General features: G+C 35.6%; 2 protein-coding genes across 2 annotated transcripts; both read left to right on the top strand.

The window, feature by feature from the left end:
* The first annotated feature begins 5,817 nt into the window (after window positions 1-5,817).
* Window positions 5,818-6,255, top strand: LOC124993758 (keratin-associated protein 21-1-like). Its single transcript, XM_047565535.1, has 2 exons — window positions 5,818-5,999; window positions 6,120-6,255. The coding sequence occupies exons 1-2, from the start codon at window positions 5,818-5,820 to the stop codon at window positions 6,253-6,255; spliced, it is 318 nt and encodes a 105-aa protein (XP_047421491.1).
* An 8,309-nt stretch (window positions 6,256-14,564) lies between these two features.
* LOC124992478 (keratin-associated protein 6-2-like) lies at window positions 14,565-14,915 on the top strand. The gene has a single exon (XM_047563260.1). It carries the CDS (start codon window positions 14,565-14,567, stop codon window positions 14,913-14,915), a length of 351 nt encoding a protein of 116 aa, XP_047419216.1.
* The last annotated feature ends 11,865 nt before the right edge of the window (window positions 14,916-26,780 follow it).

Below are 26,780 nucleotides of genomic sequence, written 5' to 3'. Positions count from 1 at the left end.
GACAGGAAGGGTAGATAGATAAAATGTCCACATTTATCAATAAATGTCCATGTTTTGCTCATTAAGAGGTATTTGGAACACCACAGAAGGCAGAGTTAAAAATTACCAATTGCATTTGGCTTATACAAATCTATAAAGGTTGAAAATAAAAATATAAGAACTGCTAGGATAATAAGGAAAGTTATGGATGTTTATACTTTATGAAATGCCAATATTGACATTTCATTTTTTGTGTGTGTGTGAAAGCTGATTTATTGAATCCTACCTTTCATCTTGGGATCAGACCTATAGAATATTTGAAGTTTGATGACTAAGTTATAACTCTATCATCATACAGCTGTATGATTCTGATCAGGTCACTTTTAATTTTAAATCTTAGTATTGTTTTTGTAATATGAGAATAGCAAACACTAGTCTTGCTTAAGAGGATTTAAGTAAAATATATTTACATGTGCACATGCACACACACACACCCACACATACAATTTCAAGGGCACTGACTAAATTTAATTAGAAGACCAAACATGTGTTTTGATTTCTGTAGAATCACATGAAAAATATATTTTTTTCAGCAGGTTCAGGGTGTTGAGAAAGAAGGCAATTTTGTTCCAGTGCCATTACAACCTAGAGCTAAAACTTGGGTGGCAGCAAATTAAAAAGACTTCTTAATAAAATCGGAGTGCCCAGCAAAATGAGCTTGTTGTAAGCAAATGGTTACATGCCTGGGCCTGAGCAGCACACTCAACCTCTACAACCCCTTACTGTCTGCTTGTTAGGTCTGGGACTGTAGGCAACACTGGGGTCTGCACATCATCTCCCTTACAACCACCCCTGACTCTTTCACCTACAGAACCAGGAGTTGGTACTTACGTGGAGATGTCTGTGGAGACTATGGATGTAGTCTTTGCCTTGGCTGTGGTCATTGCTCTGGATGGTTTTCATGGCTAGGAGAGAAAAAGCTTGTGTTAATGCAGAATTTGTGGACAATTATTCTATCTATTATCTACCTATTTACCACCCATCCATCCCCTTCCACTTCCCCCTCTCCCTTGCTCTTTCTCTCTGTTTTTGTCATCTGTCTCCCCAGCCATTAACTCACTTATCTCTTTGTCCTCAGTGGGTTCGTAATCCTGTGTGAGTTACATGATACAATTAACAACAGAATGAGGCAATTGTGATCATAGGGCTCTTTGTTGCAGGTCTAATAAAAGAGGAATCACTCAGTGATGAGAGAGTTAAGAAAGAGTTCCACGAAAAGGGAATGAAGAGGAGTTGGTGGGTCAGGTACGAGGAGGACAATAAGCCATCGTATGCACTTATGATCACGACCAGAAGCACTATCACCACCAACTAGGCCTGGAGAGGAAGTTCCAGCCTTTTCTTACTCTCACAAGTGTTTCCAGAGAGCATGTGCCTTGTCAATGACCTGGAGAGGGCTGGCTGGGAGGAGCACATGCTGGATGACACTCACCAACTGGGTGCACTGGGACAGCAGTGTAGTTGATCTGAGTCTCAGCTTTTGGCCTTCAAATGCTCATCTGACAGCCTTATTCATTTCACCAGGCTGTGAGGATAAATTGGGGTAATGCATTTAAAGATATTTACAAACTACAATACAGACAGACTGCATACAAGGAAAAGTTTATTTTTCTTCCTTTTTTTTTTTTTTTGTGATGAGAATTGAACTTAGGACCTCCCACATTCTAGGATCCTAGGCAAGTGTTATGGCACTGAGCTACTGCCTAGTCCTTTCTAAAAACATTACTATGAGACTGGGTCTTGCTAAGTTGCTATGAACTTGTGGTCCACCTGCTTCAAATTGCAGCCTTCCGAGGAACTGGGATAACAGGCATATGCCATAGTGTGTGGTGCATTGTCTAATAAGAATTTAGACCTGATTTTTGGAATTGGAAGCTAGAAAAAAATATATTATACTGCAAGAAGGACATGTAGGTACATCCCCAGGTCATGGAATTTGTAGAAACTTTTCCATATGGATATTGGGATTTTACTCAAGTTTTTTGAGTGAATCTAAACTTTTTTATTGTAAGATGATACTAAAGGAAGCTATCAAACAGCCATAGTCCTAAAAACAAAAATATTTTCTTATTGTGGGCTAATCTTTGGAATGTTCTGGAATTTCAAAAAAAATCACGATATTTTTCCATGATAGATATCTAACATGTTTGAAGTGATATAGTTTATGAATACAATATAGTCTCTTGTAATTGATGGATGCACTGAAAAGATGCCTTTTGCCATGCCCAGAATATAGGCTTGATGCTGTATTTTTGTAATAAATTACTATACAAAATGGCTCACTCAGAATGTACAAAGGTCACCTGGAGAGTAATTTATTTTCTGAAAGATTTTGCTTCTTCATCATAAAAGTTTTAAATTAGAGTACATATGTATACCATAGAACAGCCTGTTTAAACTACAGTTATTATATTAAATTCTGACAAAATCAGCATTTTGGTACAAATAAATATGATTGAAAAATTATTATAGATGAGAATTTAAAACTATGGGGTAAGGAAAATGGAATCAAGGGAACATTTATTGAGTACAGCTTTTCCCCAAAGCACTGAAGAGGCAGGAAACATGAAAAATGATCAAGTGAAAATGTTTAGAATCCATTTTAGAAAGAGAAAGTTGGTTTTCAGAGAATTTAAGCACATACCCCAATTCAGTGTATAAGTGGCACATCAACACTGGAACATGCGTTTTACCTAATCATCCATTTATTTTATTGAAGAAATATTAAGTTGCAAATTATGTGCCAGGTTATGTATTCAGATCTGATTATTCACAGACACAGAAAACAGAAATCACATTTGCCTTTATGGACCAGTATCTAGAGACTGGAATGGAAAGGTATTAGAAGTAATGCAATCTAGATAGGAAATGTTTTCAATAATTCACATGAATTGTGTTCTGGAAGTTGGTGTTGACAGTGGTATTGAAAAGCAAAATGTCTATTCTAGGGAATTTGTGAAGTAGAATTTATAGTTTTGAAATTCAAGGGTGATATAAAAGGAATGAAACCAAATGAAAAGAAAAACTGGAGGGGATTTATTTTCTTTGTGCTATATTTAGAGATGAATTATAATAGAGTGATCAGATAAGATCAGTAACCAATATCAGAAAAAAATAGGTAGGAATATTTTCCCACAGAAGGATAAATGTCTTATAATGAAGGTTATCAAAAACTGAAATTGGCAGCTTTGTGAAAATCTCCATTGAAGGCATCCAGTAAAGTAAGGCACCACCCACCATTCACTCCTTTATTATCTAAATCCAAGTATTAGATAGAAGACATGATCTTCCTGAATTTATGTTATCTATTAACTAGGATTTCATGGCTAGTATGGTAAAAGATAATTGAAAAGTTTGAGCCTGCTTGGTTCTGAAAATGATGATTTAAATCAAATGTAGACCAGTAAGATAAGTAAAAACAAATAAAAACCATTGTTTTTGTTTTTATTTACTTTTATTTGTCTATAGCATGTTTGTTGATATGAAGGTAAGATGTTGGCTATAAAGTGAAAGGAAAAGTTTGCTTGGATTAGACCCCTACAGACCATAAATGAGGACTTCTAGACCTCAGCACTCCTGAGGTTTTGGACCAGATGTTTCTTTGCTGTTGGGAGCTGTTTTTTACCTTCCAGGGTTATCAGTATCCTCGGTTTCCACCACCAGATGCTCAATAGCATTAGTTACACCCTAAGTCATAATAGTTGAAAATTTCCACAGATATTACCAAGTGTCTCCAAGAGGGTAAAATTATTCATGACTGGCAATCAGTGATATGGATGTGACAATAGCTTGGTTGTCCCTATTATTCTTGCATTATGGGAAAAACAAGAGATCAAAAAAATGAGCAATATAAATATAGGGTGACTTCAGAAGATCATCATGTCTCCTTTTGGGGTTGGACACTTTATTTGTATACTTCATCCTGGACAAGAATCATCTGTCTTTGCAAACTTTCAACTCCAAGACAGTATCTTCCCTATGACAAGTTCAGTTAGCATGTGTGGCATTTAGCTAAGTTGTTTAGGGATGCCTCCCAAGCAAAGCAATCAACAAAAATATGTAAGTACATATTATAATTTTAAAGCTATATGTGGAGAGGAGGAAAACCTCACTTGTAAGAATGGTTCAGATTCTTCTAGTTGAGTGAGAAATTCTTGTAGGAAAATTATAGATTCTTGTAGGAAAATTATAGATTCTTATAGTTGAGTGATAATTGCATATGTTTTAGTCAGAAGAGGGCATGCAGGTAAATGAATTATAGATGTAATCTTTGGATTATATCTATTGCTAGAGTTCTAGGAATGGAACAGGCCCTGGGTCCCTGACCATGTTTCTATATCTCTCCACCTCTTGTGGGAAGGATGTGATTTTCCTTTTTTATCTTGCTTCAAAAACCTATCATCTTTTGAATTTATAAATATTCCCTAAAGGGTAATTCAATATGTTTAAGCAAACATTCTTCTAGTATAGCAATATAAATGTAAGTGCAAAAAAAAGGAATGGGACTGGAATTTGTCCACTTCCTTAATTCCTACAGGGCTTTATTGCTCAAGGAATGTTATCATCAGCTGTGTATTCTGGAGAAGAAACAAGGAAAAAGGGCAAAGCATACTGCTTAGTCCTGTGTAGCACTCATTTCTGATATGTTCTATAGCTTTTCTAAAATATCCCATAGGTGTCTGCATGATCACTTACCACTGATTGTAACCTAACTGGACCCATGCAAAGATCATCAGTCATAATAAAAGTCAGAGGAATTTTGATACATGACATTGAACTCTTGTTAGTGATAGTGATGCCAAATAGATGTTTGTAAAAAAAAAAATACTTTTTCCCGGGAATTCTTTACTTAATTAGTCATATTCAACAAAGTGTTTTATACTTTATACTTATTTAAAATGATATTTTATATCCTGTTAGTGAAGTACCAAGTTGTATTGATCATAGAAATTTACAATTGGGGTAATAGATGGTAACATTCATGGTAATACATATGGATAGTATATATATATTTATCATATATATATATATATATATATATACATATATATATATATATATATATATATATATAGAGAGAGAGAGAGAGAGAGAGAGAGAGAAAACAGGCCCAAGCACTAATGATAGCTATCTTTTTTAGAATGCATATTTTTCAGCTGGAGCTATGAAAGCAAAATTTTAAAAAAATTAGAGAATATACAGAAAAATTTAGTAGTTTCTTTTTGGAATGTAGAAGAAATTTTAGGGGTCAAACCAAGTTACACTTGCTGTCAGTGTTCTAAAATCGCTGCAATGAACAGTAGTGAAAGAAGAAGAATCCCAAGAATTTACCTAAATTTCTTCAAAACTCTAATGAGATCTACATTGGAGAAAAGAACTTATTTTCTGGCCTAGGATGGTAATATTTTCTCATATTTTCCCCAAGCCTTGTTATACAAAATATATTATTAGGAGATGGAAAGTTTCTAAAATGGGTACCAGTTTTACATTTGGGTCCATGAATTGTTAGAGACAATTTGTTAGCAGAGCAAACTAAAATGATTTTCTTTAAATAAAACCAGAGTCTCCAAAATAATGAGCTCATTTTAAGCAAACCATTATTGATTTTCAAGAGTGACTGGCACATGACAGCTGTTTAAATATTTGTAGGCCATGTCAGGGAATGAATGGCATTCTCTGGCAGTTCTGGACAGTATATAAAGGTCCCAGGAGAACAGAGGACATCTACACTTCAGAACCATCCTCATTCAAACCACCTAAGCTCTCTCCTCTGACAACATGTGTTGCAACTACTACGGCAACTCCTGCGGCTCTGGCTGTGGGTACAGTGGCTACGGCTCTGGCTGTGGCTGTGGATATGGTGGCTATGGTGGCTATGGTGGCTATGGTGGATATGGCTGTGGCTGCGGATACGGCTGTGGCTGTGGATACGGTGGTTACAGTGGCTACGGCTGTGGTTGTGGCTGTGGATATGGTGGCTGTGGTGGATACGGCTCCGGCTGTGGCTGTGGCTATGGTGGCTGTGGTGGATACGGCTCCGGCTGTGGCTGTGGCTATGGTGGCTATGGTGGATATGGCTCTGGCTATGGCTGTGGATACGGCTGTGGTTGTGGCTGTGGATATGGCGGCTATGGTGGCTATGGCTCTGGCTATGGCTCTGGCTGTTGTGGCTCCCGGGTATTTTGCTACAGAAGATGTTATTCTCCTTGCTGCTAAAACATCGCTATCAGAGGACCGTTTGCTTCTGAAATGACACTTCCAAAAGAACACTTCTTCAAGGATCCACACCTCAAGATCTCTACATTCAGAAAATTGCATGCTTGAAAGTCATTGACCTCCAGCTGAACATGTCTCGGGAGGCCCTAGGATCTGTGCTGTCTTCTCGTTACTTTCCACATATTAGCCTTTTCTTCCTTAATCTCTGATTCCCTGTCAAGACCACACTGGCGACCACAGCATCTACAGTTGTCAAAGTCACTTGTTTTCAATAAAAATGTTTTTTCGTTTCTAACGAATCTTTGTGTACTTGTTTGTGAATTATTCCTTTCTTGAGGTGTTTTGAACTGTCTTGAAAATTAAGGCTAACATTGTGTTGGGTGAACTTTAGGTACTACCTTGATAAAATACATGTATTTATTGTTATTTTATATCAATAATGTCTTTTATGTTTGCTTTTCATATATCACATGCTCAGGCCTTCACAACCCGAGCACAACCTCAGAATTGTGCTTTGGAAATGACACTGGATATTGAATGGAGGGGGAAAAGAAAAGAAAGCAGGAATGATACCTATCCTTAAGGTGCTGAGAAAAGTAGCTATGGAGAAGAATGAAATTACGGCATTTGTCAATAAATGGATGGAACTGGAGACTCTCATACTAAGTAAGCCAGTCTCAAAAAAACAAAGGCTGAATATTCTCTCTGATATGTAAATGCTAACACACAATAAGGGAGGGGTTAATAAGAGAAGTTCATTGGATTAGGCCCAGGGGAGTGAAGTGAAGGGAGGGGGGAATGTGACTAGGAAAGACAGTAGAATGACTCAGACATAAATTTCCTGTTTGTATATGAATACACACCCAGTGTAACTCCACATCATGTATAACCACAAGAATGGGATCTGAATTAAAATGAGTGATGCTCCATGGTAAGTCAAAATATACTCTACTGCCATGCATATCTATAAAGAACAAATTTTAAAAAGTGAAAAAAAAAAAGATTATGAGAAAAGTCCCAGGCAGACCAATGTAGCCCGAGAACTCAAAGGAGCGAAAGAATGGAAGAGACTGTTGTCAAGAGTTACTGAGGTATTTGTCAGACTTGGGTGTTGGTCACGAGGAATCAAACCTAAGAAAGGAAAATAGAATAAAAAGCATTTTATTGCATAATATGCATCCATGGAGGTGCAAATGTATTTGTGTACACATATCAGGGTGGAGACTAGTGATTTGATTCACTCGATCAACAAATATTTCTGCCAATTTTAAACAAGCACCATCCCAGACGCTGAAGATACAGAAGAAAAATTATAGACAAGTTTCCTGATTTCAGTGTTTGCATTCTAAATAGGAAAATACAATAAAACAAGTAAAATACATAATTAATTCATACAGATACTTGTAATGGGGAGTCAAGAAGCTAATAGGACAGAGTAAGGGCTGATGGGTCAGTTCAGGGCGTATGTTGAAGTTGTGACATTTGAACTGATAACCAAAGGATGCCAGTAGATGCCAAAGAAAGAGATGTCAAAACGAGGCTGGAAAGAAACATGCCAAAGAAAGACTGCAAAGTTCATTAAGAAGCGCAAAGAGAAAAGAGAAGTTCATGAAACTTGGCTTTGATTAGGAAGTGCCACCTTTTTTTCAGTTGAAAAAGAGTAAAGCTTTAAAAAGCCTGGTCTAGCTCCCTGGTTAACTTTTTGAAGTAGAGGGTACACTATTTTGGGGGGGTTGTGACTTTAGTGTCCTTTTCCCATGAGACCATCCACAACTCTCCTACTTAAGTCCTATAACAGAAAAACCCCTTTAGCTTTGGTATCGATCATGTTTCAACCAGCAGTAACTAATGTCCCATTCTTGCAAGGGGGTCAGTACACAAAGTCTGACTCCGTGAAGTCCTTGGAGCTGGGAAAGTCCACAAGGTCTGACCCCAAGGAAGACAGTTCTGCAGTCAAAGTCAGTCCTGGGCTGGGGCTGTGACCACAACTGGATTTGTCCAGCTGATGGTGACTCAGAGCTTCTTCAAAGGGCAGGGTGTTTTTTCTATCGGGTACATTTGTTAAATCAGATCTGAGGGCAGACTATGCTTTGCATGATTCTGAAGCTAGTGTTACAAACATAGGAAGGGAATTCTACTAATTACAGCTCTTTGAAAATCTAACTTATTGTTTCATTATGTTCCTTGTCATCAAAGACATTCTGAAACAAGGAAGGATGTCATTTAGTAGGCACTTTTAAGATGGCTTATATATCCAGGAAAGAATCTTCACAAACCAGCACTTACTATGTCTTCCAAACCTGAAATGTTGTGATTCTCTTAGTCAACAAGAATTTTGAGACTTCCAGCTTGTGTGAAATGAGAAAATGAATGGTAATAATGCTAAAGAGACAGGGATCTTAAAATGAGAAAGGGAGGGAGTGAAAGAGAGAGAGAGAGAGAGAGAGAGAGAGAGAGAGAGAGAGAGAGAGAGAATGGTTAGGAAACTGAATATTTGGCTCTTATATTTAATCACATTATGGAAGAAAGGGAAGGCTATATTAAGGCATACTTTCTGGATTCAGGAATGTTTTAACCATGAAAACTCCTTTATTAGGAAACAAATAATGCTTTTATTGATGAACTATATTCTAGAGGTTCTAAATATAAAATCTGTTATTTGTTCTCTTGGTCCTTTAACCAATCTTAAAATTCATGTTCTAGCTATGCACTGTGATTGGTGCAGAGATAAAGTCAAGATACCCAGGCCCTCTTCTAAGGATTCAAAAATCTTCAGGCGGACACAAAATATTGATTTATATATTCACATTACAGCAGCTGTGCCTGCAGGTGTGATGGGGTTAGTCAAAAGGACTAAAGGGGCCACCTTCACATTCAGACTGAACGAGAAAAGGTAATTTAGACAAAGGTCAGAAGTGACTTCAAATGGAGAATGTTTATAAGCAAAGCCATAAATGATAAGGTGGGAGTATGGTTGCATGGGTGGGAAAATAGAATTCAAGGCAGAGGAATTCAGAGAAAGAAAATAAGTTGGAAGTCTGTTGTTAAAGTACCAAGATTCACCAGGAAGACTCCTCAATGGCCACACCCATGGAGGAATTCTTAGGTCTCTTGAGTGAGCTGAACATTGAATATGTTAGCCACTAGCTAGGTGTGGCCATTAAGTATAAGATACACAGTAGATATCAAGTAATTTTGAACTATTGATTATATATTACTTGATTTGGAGGCCATAGATTAAATAAAATATGGTATAAAATGAATTCATCTGTTTTAAAAAGCCTTTTAAAAATGTGACCAGTGAAACATTTGAATTTTTCTACACACTTCATAAAGTATTTGTATTGTATAGTGTTGTTGTGGAGGGTCAGCCACAACAAACCAGCCAGGAAAAGACATTGGCTGGGGAGATAAGCCATGTTGGACCCAGAAAAGATCAGAGATTCTGAGCATTTTATCAAAGTACAAGGAGTACATAAGTCTGAGGCAGTGAGACTACAGGTGCCTGAGTCATTGACTTTGGGAAGCAACCAACAAAGATCCAGTTTTCATCTGGATGGTTTATTTAATAAATGGGTGTCAGTCTGTTTTGTGCTGTTGGAGCACCTGAGACTGGGTAATTTATACTGAACAGAAATTTATTTTTCACAGGTCTGAGTCTAGGACATTCGATATCAAGTATCTGGCAACTGATGTGGGCCATCTGGTCACATCATAACATGGTAGAAGGCAAAGAGAGAGAGAAAGGGAGAGAGGGGTGGGCAGGAGAAATAGAGAGAAAGGAAGAAGGAGAAAGAGGAGTGGGGAGGGGGAGGAGGAAGAAGGGAGGGGGAGGAGGAGAGGGCAAACCCATCCCACATTAATGAACCTGTTTCTGCAATAACAGCATTAATCTGTTCATGAGCATGCATACCTTGTGACCTAAATGCCTTTTAAAAGTTCTACTTTCCAATACCATCCCATCTCAATTATTTGGAGGAGATGAAGCTTTAAACCATAGCAGTGGGTTTGATCTTTGTTCAATCTGTGTAAACACAAAGAGACACAAAGAGGTACCTAATTCACACCATGTGCATAAGAAATTCAGTATCAATTAAAGTTGTAAACATAAAGTTAAATTGTTTAGATTGTAGGAGAATATGGTATAGATCTTTCAGGAATTTTGGAAGTCAGTTGTTAAACCATTGGTAACTAGAAAGCAGTCATGCTAGAAAAATTTATACGATGGAAATTGGTAAATCAGACACCCGCTTCCTTTCCTTAAAGAGATAATTAAACAATTAACAGCATACCACTATCCTTTTCCTCCCAGTCACTGAGAAGAAAGGTATTTTTTTCATAAAGTTAACAACAGGGATACTCTACTTAAGATTGTGAAAAAAAGGAGAGAAATCCATACAAATCATTGACGAGAGGTTATAATATTGCTCTCAGAAATCTTGAGAGTCTATAGTAACTGTAGTTACTATAACTGAAACCAACTGTACTGCAATATTGTCTTTAACTACACTCCTTCTCTGCAAGGTATCATTTCCTGGAGGTAATCCAAATAACGACACTTTTAGAAATAAAACTATATAGATTGTGATTCAGAGTCTAGTTTCTGGAGTCACATTATTGGTATCTAAGGTAGGCTTCATCTGTTGTTAGCTGTGTGATCAGGGCCACCTTAAGCACTTCTTTTGATACTCAAGATAAAAATGATAAAATAGTGCTAGTTCAGATTGTTGAGTATATAAAAATAAATGAAACGTGCAAAGGTCTATCACTATAAGAATCCAGACCATTTTTGTTATTATTTTTTATCAATAGGTTACTATTATGAAATTGCTGATATTCAATCATTTTAACATACAAAATGCCAATTTCATATGATTTAACCTTATATGTTATGCTTGTTGATATTAATAACATTTTGCTAATCCTAGAGTTTTAATCATAATTTCAATTTTCTCATGTGACATACATAGATGCACTCTCCAGCTAGATGTTTGTATAGCTCTCAGGCATGTTTGTTATAGTTATGAGTTCTAATGTGTTGTGATACCAAGTAAATTGATGTCTGCTACTGTATTTTAGTAAAAAAATTAGTATGTTTAAATAAGTAGCTTATTTTCTTATGATTTTTTCCCCACCTTTTACTATATCATCATTAACTACTTGAGAAGTTTTCATTAGATTTTGCAGTAGGTATGGGCCCTTCAATGAAAACTAAAAATTTTATGGGGGAAAGAATATGATAACAGTAAATACTGGTTGCAGTAAATGGAAGAGTAAGTTTGTGAAGAAAAGAAAAGATGGAAGGAACCCTAACTTTCCTGTAGCATGGGATAAAAGGATAGAGACTGGACATTTATCCTCCCTGATATTTCCTAAGCACATATTTTTAAACTAAACATTCTATACCTTGGAATAGTGCTTGAATGATTAGGTTGTCAAAACTTCTTACAAACTTAAGTTATTCTGTCCATCATTGTCTACAAAAGCAATCAGTGAAAGCATGGCCAGTAAATATTGCCATGCTAAGACTGCTGGGAAGAAAGCAGGTGACATCTTAATGTGGAAAGGGCCATGGAGTTTGATGAATGAGTCAACACTGAATATATTTTAGCAGAAACAGCAAAAGTGGGGCAATTAAAATTAGAAGGCAAACCTAAAATCTGAGCTTTTTATTTTGGCATGGAAGTTGCTGATCCAGGGTACCTCTTCCCTATGTTAAGATTTGAGTTGAAGAGAAAAGTTATCATTTGCTCCCAGTGCTACAATTTCTCAAGCTAACTTTCATGATGTTAAGAAGATCGTACTTTCGAGACGGCTGTGGCCTGAGTAAAGCTGTCTGTTCTCACTGTGGCACATGGAAGATCTGTGGAGCAGGTGTAGGGGGGATCTGAGTTGCTGGCTTGGTGTTAACACAGTGTTTTGGCTAGGTTGTTGAAGATCGTAGGAAAGAAAATCCCAGTGATTGAAATGTAAGGCAGGAGTAGCAGAACACTGGTAATTTTAGTGATATGAAGTCAGTGTTTTACATTTGGAAAACTGAAGAAAAATAAAACACCATGTAGAGTTCTATAGTAGCTTTTCTGTTATTGCAGAAGTTAAACCAGTTTGACTTTACCACTGAGCAGATGAAAATCCTTGGTCAATTGACATATTTACCCTTGGCCTCTGTTTTCTCATCTGTGACGTGTATAAAATGAAGAAAAGTACTGGTGCATGAAAAGGTGCTCAGTATCACTAGTTATCAGGGAAAGACAAATTCACACCACAAGGAGTTATCGCATCATTCCTGGTATAGTGACTGCTATCAAAAAGACAAGAGATAACAAGTGGTAAGATGTGGAATAAAGGAAACCCTGCACACTGCTGGTGGGTATCTGTATTCATAGAGCCATTATGGAAAATTACTGGAACATTAAAAACAGAACGACTACATAATCCAGCAAGCCTACATCTGGATCTGTATCTGAAGGGAGCAAAAGCAGTGGCTCAAAGAGATACCTGCATTCTCATGTTCCTTACAGCATCCTTCACAATTGCCAAAATGTAGAAACCTCAGTGTCCATTGACAGATGATGGATAAAGAAAATGTAGTACATACATACAATGGAATATTGTTTAACTAAAGCAGAAGGAAATCCTTCCATTAATGAAGACATGGACGGATCTACAGGACATTATGCTAAAATGAAATAAATGCCAGTCTAAAATAGTCAAATTCATAGAAGCAGAGAATAGAGAGGTGGTTACCAAGGGTAAGAGGACAGAAAATGGGGAGATGTTGGTCACAGGTTGAAAAGTTTCAGTTATGCAAAATGAATAAATTCTGGAGAATGAATGTTTAGCATGGTGACTGTAGTTCATAATATTGTATTGTATACATGAAATCATTGTATACATGATTCTTACCACAAAAGAAAAAGAAAGAAAAAAAATGATAACTAGGTGAGGTAATCAGTGGGTTAACTAACTTGATTATTGTTAACAATTTCATGATACATACATGTATCAAACATTCATGTTGTATTTACTTCAACAATTTTGTCAGTTATCCCTCCTAAAATTGGAAACAATGAAAAATACAGCTTTCTACTTTACATTCTTTTTGTATGAATCAAAATAATAAATGTGAGTGTGGTCAAAACCTATAAGGGAAAATGCAAATATTATTTATTCTTATTATTATTCTCAAATAATATCCTCTAAATTAAAATTTAAAATAAGCAACTTTTATAGGTAAAAATTATCATAGTGAGAGCCTCATTCGTTAGACTCATGGAAGGTAAAGGCAATATTATTAAAGTTATTCACAATAGTCTGAGGAGTCAAATAATTAAAATAGATGGTGCCAATATCGTATTCATTGACAGCAGCAAGTCATGCACATGGAGATCTGGAAGAGCAAGGGATGAAGCCTGATGCATTCGGTGATGCAGGAATCTTTCTTATAGGAGATGTAGCTTCAGCTGTGCTTGAAAGGATCAGTAGGAATTTGGCAGGTAAAAATCTGGTGAAGTAAAGAGCAAGATGTTTCAGAGAAAGCAGCACAGTGAAACGTTCTCCCCAAACCTATAATATTTCTTTAACCTGTAAAAATTATTTTTATTTTAATTTAGAGGATTTTATATAAGAAAATCAGTAACTTAATAATATTTGCATTTATCTTTATGGGTTTTGGACATTGGATTTTGTATCAGGTAAAGTGGTGGCTGGTTTATTTTGGAATGTTGCCTCGGGGTCTTATTTTGCATCAGTTCTGACCTTCTTTGACTCATCTGTCTCTTGCTCCAGCCACAACTGCAGTGGCTGTTCTGCATGAGCTCTATCTACTTTTTTGCAGGTTTAAGCCAAGAGTGCCTTGCCTTATGCCCTGTTTGCATCTCATCTGTAGCTCCAAGGTTTCCTTTCAGTGTTTACATAGGAGAGTCTGGGGAATCTCTCATGACCATGTATGGTATACTGGAAGTAGAGAACAGTTCATGATCTGAAGCAAAAATAACATCTAAATGAGGTGTGATTACCTTCTGCAGGACATACCTGCTTTATGTGTAGGTTACAGGTGTTTTCTTACAATTCACATGACCATAGATAGGGGACAAATTCTAAACATAACTATATTGAAAAGTTGTTATTAGAATGATGAGCTTTTTAAAAATGAAAATTGCTTTGGTAATGAGACCATAGAGCCTGTGTGGTATGTTCCACCCATTTCTGGTCGTATATAAAGATCTCAGGGCAAGAGATGGCATTCAGACTTCAGAAACTTCTATCTGTTTCTCCATTGAACTACTGATCCCTCATCTCTAATCATCATGTGTTGCAACTCATGTGGTAGCTCCGGCTATGGTTGTGGCTTCGGCTGTGGCTATGGTTCTGGATATGGCTGTGGCTATGGCTCTGGCTCTGGCTGTGGTTATGGCTATGGCTATGGCTCTAACTGTGGCTGTGGCTCTGGCTCTGGCTGTGGATATGGCTGTAGATTTGGCTCTGGCTATGGTTGTGGATATGGCTATGGTTGTGGTTGTGGCTATGGTTCTGGCTGTGGTTGTGGATATGGCTCCAGATGTGGCTGTGGATTTGGCTCAGGTTATGGCTCTGGCTATGGCTCTGGCTGCTGTTGCTATCGGCCATGTTGCTATAGAAGATGCTATTCTTGCTGCTAGAACATGATTAAAGTGCACCTTTTCTTCTAAAATGGGCGTTTTAAGGCCATTTCTGTTCCAATATCTCACAATCCCATCAAATTTCACTGAAGAGAGACAATACAGAGCCTTCATGGATTATCTTTTTAAAGGTCTTGCTTGGTCTTTTGAGGACCTCAGTTATAGACCTGAGTTACTTCTAAGATGTTTCTGGAAGGCAGAAAAACCTCATTTTGGTCATAGTACAAGTTTAAGCACATTACCTTCTTATTCTATGCTTCTATATTATGACTATTTCCTAATAAAAATGTTTCAATGCTCCAGACATGTTTCTGTTTTGTTTCAGATATTGCTATGACTTGAATAAGTGTTCTCCAATTATCCTTTTTTAAAAGTTTGTTCCCCAAGATGATGCTATTGACAGGTGGTAGAACAGTTATGAAGTGGGGTATAGTGGGAGGTTGTGTTAAGTAGGTTTTAATTCCTGTGATTAAAATACCTGATCAGAAGAACTGAGAAGAGGAAAACTTATTTTGAGCTAATGGTTTCAGAGGTTGTTCACAGTCAGTCAAATCCATTGCTCTGGGTCCAGAGGTGAGGCAGAGCAACAAGGCAGAAGAACACGGTGGAAGAAAAATGCTTTCCTCCTGGTCACCAGAAAGTAGAAAAGGAGAGAGAAAGAGAGAAGCCAGGGGGGACAAGATATAATCCACACAGCCATGCCTATGACCTACTTCCTCTAGCTATGCCCACAGAGGTTCTTGGGTCATTGGGAGTGTGACCTTGAAGGAGACATTGGGTTCCCAAAACCTTTTTCTTTCTCTGAGTTCTCTGGTTCATGAAATAAATGGCATTACTTCACCAAACGATCATGCCATGATATGCTATCCTGTTTGAGGTACAAAAAATTATCCAGTGATCATGGACTAGATCCTCCAAAAACTGGGATCCAAAATAAACCTTTTACATTGACAAATTAACAACTCGAGTATATTGTTAAAATCCCAAAAAGCTGATACAGACTCGTTGACTTTTTATATTTGGTCTTATATTTCTATAATTCTGTGATGTTCTCAGGAATTGGGAGGATTAATAAATCAGCTACTTATACCAACTGTGTGTGTCTGGCATTCATTTTGGTTCCTTAATGTCCATGATAAACTTAATGTCTTATATCTTGAACAGTGATGCTGAAAAGAGAGTCCCTCACTGACTAAGTCTTGTGTTCTAAATTCATTTCACTCATGGATTTGTAATTAAGCATTTGTGTTTCATGACTTAAACTTATCCATTCCTTTCTTTCCGTAATAATCAATGCTCTTTACTCATCAATATATGCACAAACATGTATTCACACACACACACACACACACACACACACACACACACACACAGGATGTTACAGAAATGGCTGCTTCAGAAAACTGCTAACCATGCAAAAAGTAGGTTGAAAGGGGATTGATGTAGGCTCAAAACGTTGATATGTAAAAACTTTCAAAATGGTGAAATTTGGGCTTGCATTTTTGGATTGACATAGCTAAAGAAAAGGAACAGATGGAACATCAGGAACTCTGTGAAGGCAGGACCCAGAAGACCTTAGAGAACACTGTTGGAGAAGGTAGAAAACCCAACAAAGATGATCTCTATAGCAATATATATTTGCTTTTAGCAATTAGAATTGTGGGAAATTTAGGGTGGTATGTACAGTTCTAAATCTGAAAGAGGTATTGCAAAATTAGTAGCACTAGCATTATGGACTCTGTGTCTTTCTAGAGAATAATTAGGTTGAAGCAAATGGATGACCATGACACATACATTCCTCACAACAAGAACTCTTCTACCATATGACACCATCTAAGACGAGAAGGACTTCCTCATCAGGTGCTTTACCACTAGCTGTGTTTAAGTCCAGGTGGACTCACCCACTATTAGGGTTATTGGGGGTGAAATCACAAACTCAGAAAGAGGGATGGGATTAGTTGATCATACCCATTTCTGTCCCTCTCTTTTGTAGACTATTATAGACTATGAATCCATTTGAGATTTGAATTCTGTGAAAATGGTGATGCTAATGCCAGGAAAGTACAGAATATTTCTACATTAGGCTGTAGAAACCCATTGTTCATTTGGGATACAGAAAGACTGTCAGAAATGTAGTTCTGATTCAACTGCCATACATTCCTAGAGCCCTTGAATATTGTAAGGGATGACTATTTGGAGCAGTGGATCAGCAAAAAGAGTTGGGTGTCTATTTTGTCATTCTTAGAGGCATAACACCACTTCTTATGGATTAGATAGGTAGTCTCATTCATCAAATATTTTCTCAGTTACTAATAAAACAGCTTTCATTATATGCTATTAATAGAACACTGAAATACTTCATCTCAGCTTTCCAAACGTGGAAAAAAACATGCAAATCTGCAAGCTTCTAAAGTATTACTACAATAGGGTTATACACATGAGTGTTTGAGATGTATACACACACACACACACACACACACACACACACACAAATGAACAAAATTATAAGAGGGGCCCAAACTAATAATAGTAGAGTGAAGTGTTGGGAGTGTTTCTAAAAAGAGGCAAATTTCTAGCTAAAATACGAAGTATGAATAGGAGCTGGTCGATCAGACAAGAAGAGAAAAATTCTTTTACATAGGGTAGATTGAAAGGGAAGACAAAGATGTTTTGGAAATATCCCATAAACTGTAATCTTTTTGATAACTCCTTTGGAGGAAATGCAACTATGAATTGGGCCAAAGAAATAAAGTTATAGTTGTTTGTAGGCAGAGTGCAAAGAAAAGCCCCAATGATTACAACTGTATGTGACTTGCCTGTAACCCTGCCAAAGATGATAGGGTGTCACTTCCATGATAATGTCATGTTTTAGGTGGGTGGATAAGACACAAGATGGCTACATTTTAATTTCAGACAAAATCATGATTTTTAGATTTCATGCACTCTTTGGGGACATGCTTACAAGATTTGACAACTCTAGTTAAGGTCTATGATAAAGAGATAAGGTAGATGTCCTGGCTGACATCTTGATTGCAATATTGTAAAACCTTAGGCAGAAATTCCAGGTAGACTGTACTTAGACTTCTGATTCAAAAGAGTGAAATAACAAGCAGGTGCTGTTTTAAGCTGCTCTTTTTATAATTTTCTATGTGTTAATATAAAACAATTGCAACAGTTTTCCTCTTTTGTCATCTAAATTATCTGGTAAAGACTTGGCTGCCATGAATGACCAGAATAACTTCTGCATGTCAGCAGAAGGTAGGGAGCCAGGGAAATCAATGGGTTTCAATGGTAGAACATTCAGGAGTGACTTGAGTAGGTTAAAAATGCAATCAGTCATACTTTATGGCAGAGCTTGGGAACAAAACTTTGAAATAAATTTTATTGAGGATCCTGAATGATTTGGGAATAAGGAAACCCAATGTGATTGGGGATTTTATAAAAGAATAATCACAGAGTGAAATGGATCACCACATGAATTAGTAAAATTTCTTAGTGTAATTTTTCAGGTGTTCATTGATCAGAAAGAAAGGTTTTTGTGTAGTATAGCAAAGAAGAACAGAAAACTGAGCTTGGTAATATATTATTTTTGTGATATCAGTTAAATTGCCTAACCTTTATCAACTGCCATTTCTGAGTTAAAAGTTACCCACTATTTCACATTTCATAGTGACCAAATAGACCAAATACCTGAAGGAATTTTTAATTTATATAATATTCAGCAGCCTTTAGTTTTTGGTGGATATTCATTATTTTGGGTTTTTTTTTTTGGGCAAATGATTACCTGTAGTTGCTAATTTATTGAGGATTTTCTCTGGGATTAAACCATTCAGAATGTCATATTCATGGGTTCCTGTTCACAAGTATACAAAATATTAAATTTGTGAATATGACAGACTTAAGTAGAAATAATTACACCTACCAACTAATTGACAATTCCTGCACTAGTAGAAGTATTTTAAAAGGCTCATTCTAAGAGTTGCATTTCCAAACATATACTTTCCAGTTCTCAGGAGAGCTGTGCTATGTCTTTGGAATCATGCAGTCACATGAATAACTAATGGATGGCAAGTTTAAAAGAGAAGAGAAAAAAATTACAAAATAACAATTTGGTTTCAAGTAGGTACAGCTAGGGGGACCCTCAGGTCCCACTAATGGATATACTCTGTTCCAGAAAAAATAGAGACAATTGACACAAAGGCTGTGGACACCACATCTATGAAGGGTTTCTACCTAGACCACTTCCATACAGCTTTAGAGCATACAGAGTTCTTAAGTGAAGAAGGAGGAACTATTACAGTGACCATATGTCATGTACTCTGCTGTATACATCATAACTGCCAGATCTACACAAAGGACCCCATTCTATTGAGACCTACAGGGCAAGTGGAATCCTCAGTCTGTGACACAATACACAGTGTATGAAAGTAGTCTAATCAAAGAACTAGAAGGAAAGTATATTATAAAACACATTTAGAAATTTATTGAACAATTTACAAAAAAATTTATTACCAAAATTCTTTGGAAAGACATCTGTGTACACACACGTAAGATAGGAAGAGAAGACCCTCTTAATAAATGCATGTAAATCAATACAGGAATTTACGAAGTATGAAAAAACAAGGTAACATTATGTCTGCTAATGTTCATAATTCAGCAATGATTAACTCCAAAGATATTGAAGTAGATGCAATACCAATGAAATAATTCAAAAGATTGATTATATGATCAATGATTTCAAAGAGAACACGAGAAGTGAATGAACTCACATAGTCAATATTGAACACAAATGAGAAATTTAATAAGATGATAGAGATATTGAAAAAGTCCCAAATAGAAATCTTGAAAATGAAATCTTGAAAATGTGAAAACACAATATATCAAGTAAATTTTTCAGTTGAAAGTCACTCTAATAGAGTAGATCATGCTGAGGACAGAATCTCAGAATTGGAAGAAAAGTGGTTTGGCTTGAATATTCAGACAGTATCAAAGAAAATAAATAAGTAACTATGACCAAAATATACAAGCAACCTGGGACAAAATTAAGAGACCAAATGTAAGAGTCATTGGAATTGAAGATGGCTGTGAGCGGTAGACTCATTGCAATGATAATCTATTCAGGGAAGTAAAAGAATTGACCACATCTGTACAATGAGATGGACATCCAGAAAAGGAGTTGTTCAGAACCCTAAATAGAAAAGAAAAACAACAACAACAAAAATAATCTCTCCATAACACATAGTTTAAAATGCATAACCTACAGAACATGGCTAGATTTTAATAATCATTAAGATAAATGTGTTAGGTCACATTTAGATGCAAATTAATCAGAATTATTTATGATTTTTGAGTACAATCTCTAAAATCCAGGAGGACCTGGAATGATGTGTTCCAATTCCTGAAAGAAAGTCACTGCCAAACAAGGTTGCAATATACAACAAAGATATCTTTCAGAATCAAAAAGGATAGGCAGTAATTAAAGGAGTTCATGACAATTGAGCTGGCGCTACAGAAAATGGTTAAACAGTACACACATAAGAAATCAAAAATAATCCCTAGAACTCACAAATGAACAAATATCATTGAAGAGTATCTAAGTAAATGAAAAAAAATTATACTTTAAAAACAAATCAAATTGTCCATAATTGAGAAACATATTCCTGTAATAACATTGAATGTACATAGATACTGACTTTACAGGAAATGATAGCCATATGCAGAAAGTGAAAGGATGGAAGAAATTAATATACCATGCAAATGGAGACCCCAAACACTCTTATATCTGAAGAAGCAGACTTCAAGTAAAAATTAATCAGAAGAGAAAAAGAAGGTCACTTCTAATTGGTAAATTAACAATCCATCAAGAAAGTATTACAATAAAAATTTCTACCCCAATTATTGGTGCATTTAATTATATAAATCAGACACTACACTATACTTAGACCCCAGTAACATAGTATTGGGTGATTATTACACATCTCTCTCACCAATGGATAGGTCATCCAGACCTATTCAGCAAATGCTCTTCATATCTAAAAAATATAAATCAAATATGCTCAATAGACATGAATAGTATATTTCATCAAACAGCAGAAAATTCACTTTCTTCTCAGCTGCTGATGAAACCTTCTCTAAAATGGACAAAATTTTAGGACTCAAAATAGTGATATAACATACCAGAACCTCTGGGACACTGTGAAGGTCAATATAAAAGAGAAGTTTGGGACTATGAGTTCATTCAGAATAAAATCAGAGAGATTCCATATAAACAACATAAAGATGCATCTCAATGCCCTTGAAAAATGAGAACATATTAATTCCTAAACCAGTAGAAGGGAGGAAATAACGAAGATCAGAGTCAAAATCAATGGAATGGAGAATAAAAAAGCAATACCAAGGATCAATGAGAAAAAAAGTTGAGTATTAGAAAATATCAACTATATTGATGTCTTAAGCCGAACTAACCATAAGAGAAATAGTGAAGAACCAAATTAATGAAATCTGAGATGAAAAAGGAGAAATCACCACAGACATCACAGAAATATAGTGGATCATTAGGGACTATTTTGAAAACTTTATATCTGAGAAAAATTTGAAACTTAAAAGAAATAGGTACATTCTTAGACTTGTATGAACTGCCAAAATTGAATCAAAAGGTTGTAGAAAATCTAAAGATACTGATAAACAGCAATGGAATAGAAGCAGTAATTTAAAGTCTTCCAACAAAGAAAAAACTAGGATTCAATTAGTTCTCAGTTTAATTCTTTATAACAGAAATGTTGCAAATCTACCACAAATTAATTCATGAAATACAAAGGGATGGAATGCTTACAACTTTTTTTGTGAAACCACTATCACTGTCATAGCAAAATCTGATAAAGACATATCAAGTACAGAAACCATTGACCAATATCCATGATGGATACAAACGTTGTGAATAAATTATTAGTGAATCATACTTAACACCATATTAAGAATGTTGCACATAATGATCAAGTTATTTTTGCTCCAGGGTTACAAGGATGGTTGAACATAAGTAAATCAAAAAATGTAATTCATCACATATATAGATTTCAGGACAAACATGACATTGTAATGTTAGTAGTTGCAGAAAAAGTTTAAGACAAAATTCATGATTAGTAAAACACCTGAAAACTAGGGACAGAAGGAACTTACCTCAATATATTAATTAAAGGTTATTCCTGAAAAACCCAAAGCCAGCATCATAGCTAATGGGGAAAATCTGAAAGAACTTCCTTTAAAATCTGGAACAAGACAAGGATGTCCAGTCTGACTTCTCCTGTTAAATATACTGCTATAAATTTTAGCTAGAGCAATTAGGCATGAGAAGGAAATAAAAGAAATAAAAGTAGGAAAGAAAAGAATTCATATCATCAAATTCCATATTATTTCATATACTTAGAAAATCCAAAAAGACTGTTAGAGCAAAGAACATACTCGGCAAAGTAACAGGTTACAAAATCAACATACAAACATCAACATCTTTCCTATATACCAATAATAAATCTTCTGACAGAGAAATCAGGGAAATAATACCATTAACAGTGACCTAAAAAAATTAAAATACCTAAGAATGAATCAAAGCAAGGAGGTAGGATACCTCTGAAATAAAGACTATAGGTCACTTCAGAAAAAAATTGAAGAAGACACAGGAAGATGAAATGAATTTCTAGGTTCATGGATAGGCAGAATTAATTTTGTTAAATGTCTGTATTTCCAAAACAATATGCAGATTGAATGCAATTTCTATCAAAATATCAAGGACCTTCTCCACAGAACTAGAAAAATAACACTAAAATTCACATAGAAGAATAAAACATGCAGAACAGCCAAAAGCAATTATAAACCAACAAAGCAATACTGGAGGTATTATAATACCTGACTTCAAATCATACTGTAGAGCTATAGTAACAAAACTTGCATGATACTGGCCTAAAAGCTAATGGACACCTCGAGTTGATAAAAATAAATTGACTCTAAAAGTAAAAACATATTATCAGAGTGTCATATCCTTGAGTATCTTGGTTCATTAGAATATAAAATATTGATTTTCTGGATAGAGCAGCATTAGGTCCCAATGAAATCACCTAGAAATTCTTTAGTAACTAGTGACTTGGTAGAAGTCATTAGTCATACTCTTTTTAATAGTTGTATTTCCAGGCATATACTTCCTAGTCCTCCACAGAGCCTTGCTATATATCTTTGGAATCATGTGTTCAGATGACTGGGTAGGGACTGGAACTTTCCTTATATATATGTGAATGGTTTAAAACAATGACTGAATGACAAGAAAGAAGCATGAGACTATAGAACTGGAGAACAGACAGTCATGTTTTTGTTGAAGTAGTTATCATAACTTTGAAAAGACCAGATCTTCTCAGTATTAACTGAGTGGGGTGACTCGCGCTTTCTGCTTGTGATGGTTTAGTTTGGTTATCTACTTGAGTGGACTGGCACACAGAAAACTAATTAGTAAGCACACCTCTGGGTGTGTCTGTGAGGGTGTGCCCAGATGATTGGTATGTGGGTCAGAGTACTGACGGGGAAGACCTCTCAAGCATACAGGCAGCACTGTCCAGTTGGACGTGGTCTAGATGGAACCAAAAGCAGGATGGACAAGAATGTTCACATATACAACCTTGAATTTTCCATAGTGGGTTATGTTTTATTCTTCTGCTATTTTACCTAATATTAGCTCCCTATAGCTACAGTCTTTTAAAAATGAACTTAAAACAGAGACTTTCCAGAGAGTTTCTTGGTCTTGAGCCTCATACTGGTGGTACATCAATCATCCCTCAGGTTCTAAGGCTCCAGCTTGGACTGAACAGTTACTTATTTTTTTTTTTTGACCCTCCAGTTTGCAGACAGCCATTGTGGGACTATTTGGCCCATGATCATGCAATTCAATCAAATATATCCCCTTTTATGATTATATATGCATTCTATTGGTACTTCTGCTCCTCTAGAAAATATTATCTCTATGACAGGCATTAAATGTTTTTTTATGAATCACAAAATTTACAGTAGGTCCTGGTCTTTTATGTTAACTTATTAAGTGAAAAAGGTAACATGGTATTTGGTAAAAAAAAACTTTTGAAACATTCTTTTGAACCTTAGTTGAAACCTAACCTCTGGGTTTATATAGAGTAACTATTGTGGGGGAAAAAAAAAAAAACTGTAGGACTGTGACTATCATCATTCCATGTATGACTCTTGCTACATTTTGCTACAGAAGATGCTATAACTTTTATTGTTAGACCATCATCCCAGAACATGACTCTAAAATATTTTAAGACTAATTCTTCCCCCTATACAATACCCTATTTCATCATTTCTCCATTTATGCAAGGATTGAATATTACCTGTGTTTGTTTAAAAGTACCTGTATGAAGTTGAGACCACATGAATATTCCCATTTTATTTGCTTAATAGAGGAGATCAATTCTGATTATATTCAAAATTTCAATGATCAGTTCTCTTATTCCCTGGTTGTAGTTAGTCAATAGACATAAACATTCCACTGTTGGGTGAAATTATAGTTGCTCATAAATGGATTCAATTGGATTTTTCTAAGTATTTGTATCCTTGTTGTCAGATTCATCGCTGGTTTTAGCAATTTTTTCCTCCCTGGAAAGTCAGATTAATGCTGTGTTGGTGGAAACTTGTGCTAGTGGAAGAAACATTTACTAAAGATCTGAGTTAATTCATGAGGTTAAGTTGTGTGAAGTTTCCAACAGTGCTTTTCAAAATTATTTTAGTTGTTCTTCTTCTTTTGCCAGCTTATCTAAATTTCACAAGTTTGTTCGGATATTTTATTAAAGTATGTATTGGTTATGCCCAGCATTTTGTACTTGCATATGGAAATCATCATTTCTTTTTCTGCATCATTATTATATTTCATATAAACACTAAGACACAAGGTTATGCCACTTCTTTATCATATTCAAATGTATCACACTTTATCTGAACATGAATACACAACCATATCATTTCTATCCCTTTCTCAAATGTGTGCATGTGTATTGGATTGTGGGAGAAAGGAAGAACGCTTTCTTATTAACAGGACGCAAGAAATGTAGAACAAATATGTGCTATGGTACAGACTTGGAAAATTTCAAGGGCAGCTCTGAGAGTGAGAGGAAGGAACAGGGAGGCTATGAATACTTAGGTGATACTTAAGGATACTTAGGTGAAACATATGCTTCAAAGCACTTTGTGTTGAGGACAAGCAGATACGCAGTTTCCCCCACATGCTTAGAGAATTGTTACATGGAAGAATGGTTAAGATTCTTTTTCTGGCTCCAGGATCCAGAATCAGATAAATTTACATGCATTATAGGGAGGAGGATTTCTCAAGATATGACAATTTTATAAATATTAAATGCATTGGAAGTCAGAGCTCAAATGAGTTCTCCAGCTTGGGTGTGTCTGGGTAGGAGCTAAGTTATTATTTATTCTGCATTTTATAGGGATATTAAAACTTACAGGACCCAGATAGACTCATGCTAATCTCAACTCCTTTTGTGACTCTAAGATTTAGAAAGTGTTGGTTGTGTAATTTAAACAATACCCATGAGGCACAGAGTCAAAGTTGCATGTTCTTAGTAACAATAGGAAAGGTGAAAGAAACAATTTTTATAGGATTGATGGTAGTCAGAGAGAGGAGGCTATTTTTAATATCTTATCTAATAAGAATAAAAACAAGGTCTGATGATTGAGGTGAGCTAATAGTAATCATATTAGCCAAGTAAAAATGTCTTCAAATTTTTCTTAACACAGACACTTGAACTAAAAGAGAAGGCAGAAGATAAAAATATTCCATTTTAACCAAATACATTCTTTTATGGGGAACATAATAGTGAAGAATAATGGAAAAAAATATTGTGCATGCAGTGATTTAAGGTTACACTAGGTATGCTTCATTAGGAAATACAAGAGATTTAGATTACATTGCAACTGCTAATAAATAAGCATATTCACAATAAAATAGGACAAGATTTCAAGAGTTCCCCTAGACAGATGGCACTGATAGTGAGTGGACTATATTTGGAGACTATTTTAGTTAGCATATTGATCAAAATATCTTGGAAGTGTAGTTTTGATTTGTAAACTAACCCTTCTGAGTCTTAACCTAACACTTTCTTATAATGACATACCTGATTCGTAATCTTCTAGTTTCAAAGAATGATTTGAAATCTCAAAAAAGCATAAAAAAATGAATATTTGCAGAAAAAAGACATTTCACAAGTGTACATAAAACCATCTAATTGATTGGGTTTTGGGAAAACTTAGGTCGATTCAGATTGAATTATCTCTGAAGTAGAAACAGGATGAAGAGCGAGTTTATATATTTACTCATAGTGAGATTCTGATAGACCTTTCAGAGTTTGATTTCATGAATCTGAAGGATGTCCTTCCTAATAACACCTAACTATCTCTACTGAAATTTTCAAATATAAACTAGACCAACAGAGACTGGTTTTACGTAGTTATCCAGTGACTTTCTGAAAATGAAGAAATTAATTTTGTACTCATTGTTTCCAAGTTAGGTTTTGGTACCATTTCAGTGGGATTTCTTGATTATGGAGTTTGAAAATATTCCATGAATATTCATGCAGAATATTGCTTGATCTTATATTAAAATTTTTTTATTATATAAAATTCTTCAGTAGAGTGCAGTGAGCTCAATCACATTGTAGTTTGTGTTTAGAAGGTTTGTCAACTTTAGATAATTAATTTTGGAAAATATTGATATGAATATCTTATCAATTAGATATAAGCATATAAATATATGTGCATTTTTTTGGTGTGTGTATATATATATATATAAAATGCATAAAACAT

This window comes from Sciurus carolinensis, chromosome 9, assembly GCF_902686445.1.
Source record: "Sciurus carolinensis chromosome 9, mSciCar1.2, whole genome shotgun sequence".
Classification (NCBI taxonomy): domain Eukaryota; kingdom Metazoa; phylum Chordata; class Mammalia; order Rodentia; family Sciuridae; genus Sciurus; species Sciurus carolinensis.
This window is presented reverse-complemented; position numbering and strand designations above follow the sequence as displayed.

What these genes read in the sequence shown, in the direction of transcription:
- LOC124993758 (XM_047565535.1), top strand. Translation starts at nt 5,818, where the DNA reads ATGTGTTGCAACTACTACGGCAACTCCTGCGGCTCTGGCTGTGGGTAC. An exon ending in AGTGGCTACGGCTGTGGTTG is followed by an intron (nt 6,000 to 6,119) that starts TGGCTGTGGATA and finishes TGGATATGGCTC; the next exon opens with TGGCTATGGCTGTGGATACG.
- LOC124992478 (XM_047563260.1), top strand. Translation starts at nt 14,565, where the DNA reads ATGTGTTGCAACTCATGTGGTAGCTCCGGCTATGGTTGTGGCTTCGGC.